Below are 5,711 nucleotides of genomic sequence, written 5' to 3' on the forward strand. Positions count from 1 at the left end.
AACAGTCCAAGTGGGGCCAGCACACCCTTTACCCAGCCCGCCGGCTGAGTCTTGGTTTCTTCTTTGTGCTTTTTTGCCACCCCCTCCTTACCTCTTCATCTCAACTCTTAGACACTCTGCTTTTTATTTTTCATGCCAACCCTTCTGCTACTTAAACATTTCCATCAAGAATGCGGATCTATTAAATGTGGTTACAAAGGAGCTGTAGCAGCCATTCTGCAACCATGAGGAAAGACCAAGATATTGCTCTTGACCTCACTGAGCAGCTGCAGAAAGGATACTACTTCTAAATTTCCTGTTTATGTGAGGAAAATAAACCTCTGTTTGTTTGTTTGTTTGTTTAAAGAATGGGCTCTATATGATAATGATAATTTATTTGTTCTATGAAATGTAAACAAGAAGACCTGAAAGTTGAAACTAAGTTTCGCTTTCCTGATATAATCCATGATGAACTTTACACAGCTGTATCTATGAATTGACACAGTCCCCATTTCAGACCCTTCTTTGCCCCAGGTCTCCCCTATCCGACCAGAATGATGCCAGGACTGACTTCATTGGCTTCTGCTCCTGGGCTACACAACCACAGATGGCAGAGGCAGTGGGGAGTGGAGTGGGAGAGAAGAGTGACTCACTTCTGCAGGTGGGCAGCGTGTCGCTCCACTGCCCGTTGGCCAGGCACTGGGACCTAGCAGCCCCCTCAGCCACATACCCAGGGTTGCAAACAAACTTGACCACATCGTTGAGGTTGAACTGGTTGCCCTGAGTGAGGCCATTGATAGGGTTGCCTGGGTGTCCACAGGTGATTGCTGTAAGCAAAACAGAAGACAGGTGAGCCCTCCTATTATTCCACACCCTCCAAGTTCATTCTCTTCTCACCTGGCATCTCTCATGCACATTGGTGAAGTTCAGTCCTAAGTCTAACTTTGGTCTCTTTTGATGTAAAACCTTTATTTCCTGAAGTTGTCATGGGGACATTCCATCTTCCTTGAAGGCATGTCCATAGCTTGGACTACTTGAGAGAAATCATTCTGTGACTTCCCATGGGGCGTTAGGCTTGGACTGCAGCTCTCTGTGGTCCAAGTGCTCAGTCCTATCTTATTTCTGCTGCCTGGGCTTTCTGTGTGCTGCAGAGCTTTGCCGAATGCTTCTCAGATTCCTGCCCTGCAGCTCTTGGGCAGCGGAGGCTTGAGGGTCTGGAACATGGCCTAGGACCAGAGCTCCTGCTGCCTGGGACAGAGGCTCTTTCTGGCTAGAACTGGGGGAGAGGACAGAACTCAGAGTGCAGTGGCTTTGCTGTGACTGAGAGGGACAGGTGGAAGCAATTAGTGCAGGCAACTCTTCGCAATAGCACAGCCGTGCGATGGTTAATGTTATGTGCCAACTCGGCTAGGCCATGGTACCCAGATATATGGTCAAACGTTATTCTAGATATTGCTGTGAAGGTGTGTTTTAGATGAGATTAACATTTAAATTAGAAGACTTTGAGTAAAGTAGGTTACCATCCACCTTGTGGGTGGGACTCATCTGATCAGTTGAAGGCCTTTACAGAAAAAGACTGGGCCAGGCACGGTTACACCTGTAATCCCAGCACTTTGGGAGGCCAAGGTGGGAGGATTGTTTGAAGTCAGGAGTTTGAGGCCAGCCTGAGCAACATAGTGAGATCTCATCTCTACAAAAACTAGAAAAATTATCTGGGGGTCGTGGTGCACACCTGTAGTCCCAGCTACTTGGGAGGCTGAGGCAGGAGAATTGCTTGAGCCCAAGAGTTTGAGGCCGCAGTGAGCTCTGATGAAGCCACTGCACTCTAGCTCAGGCAACAGAGTGAGACCCTGTCTCAAAAAAAAAAAAAAAAAAAGAAAAGAAAAGAAAAAAGAAAAAGACTGGCATCCCTGGAAGAAGAGGGAATTTGGCCAGAAGACTGCTTTCAAACTTGAACTGCAGCTCCTTCCTGGGTCTCCAGCCTGCAGGCTACATTGTAGACTTTGGACTTGTCAGTATCCACAATTGAGTGAGCCAATTCCTTAAAATAAACCTCTCTGTATATACACACACATCTTATTGGTTGTTTCTCTGCAGAACGCTGAACTAATACAGGCTGTAATGGGCAGAAGGATTAGGCACCAACGGAGGGAAAGCAGGGTCCTCAGGAGGCTTGAGCACTTCGTAGGGTCGTGTGCACAGGAACATCTAGACCTGCCTTTCCTGAGGGCATAGACTATGATGCATTCAATTCATGTTTATCCACAACTCCTAACATGTGCCTGGCACATAGTAGGTGTTAAGTAAATGTTTATTGAGTATGGTCTCACGGGCTGAGAGAAACAGTAGAAAGGGAAGGTCAGTGGTAACAGAGGAGGGGGTTACAACTAGGCTGAGCTCACTAAGGGGACAGGAGGGAGGGAGAGTCAGAGGTGGTGGGGCGGTTAGCCTTGGGCTGGGAGAGACTCTTCTGCTGAGGTGGGAGGGAAGAGGGCAAGGATGATCGCAGACGGGATGGATGTGTGGGTAGGGGAGCAGAAAGTGGAAGGAGTTACTGTCTGATGGCTTCTATCATCTGTGCAAAATGGAAAGCAATATTGCACGGTTAGCTGGTAATTGCCGGGGTTTCCATGCATGGACTCATTTCATCCTCACAACCCCATGAGGCAGGAACCATCATTATCCCCACAAAAAAACAGAATTTCAGAGGAGTCAAGAGACTTGTTCGAGTGGCACAGTTTCTAAACTCATCTGAGTTTTGAACCCAGCTTCTGACTCCAGGCTACCTTAACTCTTCACTTTAGTTGTGTGCTGAGAATATAGCTAGAGGCTGTGGAGTACGGGTCTTCAGAAAAGAAGTGGACTTGTGAAATCGCTATGTCGGGCGAGAGGGACCACTGGGGAGAGCTGGGAGGTTCTGAGAGTCTGGCTGACACTGGAAACCTTGAATTTGTATGTGATGGCAGCTAACGCAGTGCCTAGCACAGAGGAAACGCTACAAGCATCTGTTCTTTTCCTCTTGCCTTCCTCCTCAAGATACTTGGGCTCGGTGTGAGAGATCCTGGATTCTGTGACGGGGCAGGGAGTCAGCGTCCCCACCACCTCCAACATCATCAGCAGCATTATCATGACAACAACAACGACGACAACAAGGACGACAGCTGCTGCTGCTCGACGTCTGTATCAGGCACCATTCTAACCATTTTACATGTATTGATTTATTTAATCCTCACGATAGCCTTTGAGGTACCTGCTTTTTATAGATGAGAAGGCTGAGACCAAGGGAGGTAAACTGACTTTTCTACAGTCACATGGCCACAGGATATCTGGGGTGGAGGTGAGCTGTGGACTCAGGCAATCTGGGCCCCATCTGAGTGCCTGACTACTTCACACGCTGCCTTTTAATACAGTCCAGTCTAAAATCCAATGTCAGGGCCAGGCAGATATTCTCCAACATTCTCTATTATTATTCCCTAAATCCTTTCACACGTATTGTGTGCCAATTTCCTGAAGGCATTTGAATTTGCATCTTTTGGATGAAACTAAATATCCTTTGTTTAGACACATCTGAACGGGTAGTACTGAATATAGATGGGTCTTGCCTTCTTTTTTTTTTTTTCTAAGATGGGGTCTTTCTATGTTGCCCAGGCTGGTCTTGAACTCCTGGGCTCAAGGGATCAGCCTTCTGAGTGGCTGGAATTACAGGCATACACCACTGTGCCCAGCTTGGATCTTGCTTTCCGTAAAGCTGATACTTAAGAAGTTATTAAGACTAATTTTCATGCATTATTTATTGAGCAAGTCTCATTATTTTATGGCCCTATCCCATATATGAAAAGCCAAATGAAGAACTAAAAACAAAAACCTGCCTTACAAAAATTAAGAAGAAAAACCTGCACTTTATATACAGGCTTATTTCAAAATTTAAAAAGTGAAGAATTTTCCAAATTACTTCTAGGCAGCCAAAGATAATGGTGGTCTTAAATCCAAAAAAAAAAAAAATGCAGATGAACAAGAAGAACAAATAGAAGAATAGAAAACTCAGGCCTGCAGTATAACTGGAAGGCAGAGAATGCTACAGACTTTACATGTAAGTAGAGAAATAAACACTAAACCCAGGCAGAGTTATTCCTCATGCTTCCGTGGCAAGCTTTTGTGGACAGCAAGACTGTATGGAAAAGATGAGAGGAAGAGGTGAGGAGGCCTAATACTGAACTCAAATCACCGCTAGAAAGAGAAAGTCCATCTTAAATGTGAATGCATTGAAAAGGAATTCTGGTCGTCAGTGCACGACTACAGGAAAGGTACATGAACATGTGTGTGATTCTCCCCCATTGCTTCTGGAAGAAGAGAAAGAGACATCCTCTGAGTGATAAAGGGAAAAAGAAGCAAAGATGGGAAAATCTAGGGTTATGCAAGACAAAAGAGAAACAAACAGACAAAAAATGGAGGACAAAGGATACAAAATTGCAGTTATGTAGGGTGAATAGGCTAGAGGTCTAATGTACAGCATGACTACAGTTAGTAATACTGTATTGTACACTGGAAATTTCCTAAAGAGTAGATTCAGGTGTTCTCACCCACCTCCCCCAACACAAAGGTAACTATGTGAGGAGATGGACATATTCATTTGCTTGACTGTAGTAATCGTTTTTCTTTGAATATATATTAAAATACATGTTGTACACCTTAAATATATACAATTAAAAAAAGCATGGTGCAAGAGGGAAATAACTAGTAATATGCAAAGCAAAATAATGATTAAGGAGAATTTTTAGGAAAGTCAAAGAAAGAAATGGTGACCAAGGCTTTTATTTCCAATCCAGCTGTCCTTTAAGTCTTAATGTATAGAAAAACAGTTTTAAACATGTAAGAACATGGAGAATATTATGCAAAAGAAGCCTTATTGAGGATTCTGCTATAGACTAAGTTGGATCCTATTAAGAGATAACTGGGAAAACATTAGCAGCATAGGTGAGCTTTTAATATATTTAATTATAGATCTGGGAATAAAATAAAAGTGAGGGCAGAGGGTAGAATAATAACATATAAACACTATAATAATGTTTTATGGTCTGAAAAAGTAGAAATAATGCAACTAAAAATGGAAAGTGAAAGGAGGGAGATAAGCTCATTGATTGTTGTACAGCCAATAGGTGAAAGTCAAAGGATACTATTAAAAATTGACAAACTAGATAATAAAAGGTTGAATAAGAAAACAGGGGGCTAATGGCATTAAAATGTTACAAGTACAAAAGTAAACAATAGAACAAATATACAACTTTCTTAAATACCAAAAGAAATGGGAAAAAAAGCAAAGAAAGCACATGATACAGAGAAATACGCTAAATATATTTTACACACAATAATTGCATAAAACATGACAGAATTAAGACCAAACATATCAGTCATATCGATATATGTGAATGAGTTTAAGCAACCTACTAAAAGAAAAAGATTTTCAAATTAGCTCACAAGGCAAGGCCCAATCTATGCTGTATATAAGAGTCACACTTAATTTAAAAGATTCAGGAAGACTCAAATAAATGAATGGCCAAATGTATACCAGGCAAAAGAATGAAAGTTAGAGGTTGCAAGCCTAATATCAAGGAAGGTAAAATTCACACCAAAAAATATTAAAAGTGATAAAGAAGTCATTTTTAAAGGCTAAAACCCACAATTAGCAAAGGAGATACAATAGTTATGAATATCCATGCACCAAATAACACAGC

The 5,711-nt window shown here is 42.5% G+C and overlaps 1 protein-coding gene across 1 annotated transcript in view; it reads right to left on the reverse strand.

Annotated features, from left to right (window-relative positions):
• Nucleotides 1–5,711, reverse strand: part of CSMD2 (CUB and Sushi multiple domains 2) — a 587,354-nt gene that overhangs the window by 43,478 nt on the left and 538,165 nt on the right. The window contains exon 53 of the mRNA XM_012642214.1: nt 633–806. Coding sequence (XP_012497668.1) covers nt 633–806 — 174 coding nt within the window. The remainder of the gene's footprint in view (nt 1–632; nt 807–5,711) is intronic.

The sequence above is a fragment of the Propithecus coquereli genome, unplaced genomic scaffold (assembly GCF_000956105.1).
Source record: "Propithecus coquereli isolate 6110/MARCELLA unplaced genomic scaffold, Pcoq_1.0 Scaffold178, whole genome shotgun sequence".
Taxonomy (NCBI): domain Eukaryota; kingdom Metazoa; phylum Chordata; class Mammalia; order Primates; family Indriidae; genus Propithecus; species Propithecus coquereli.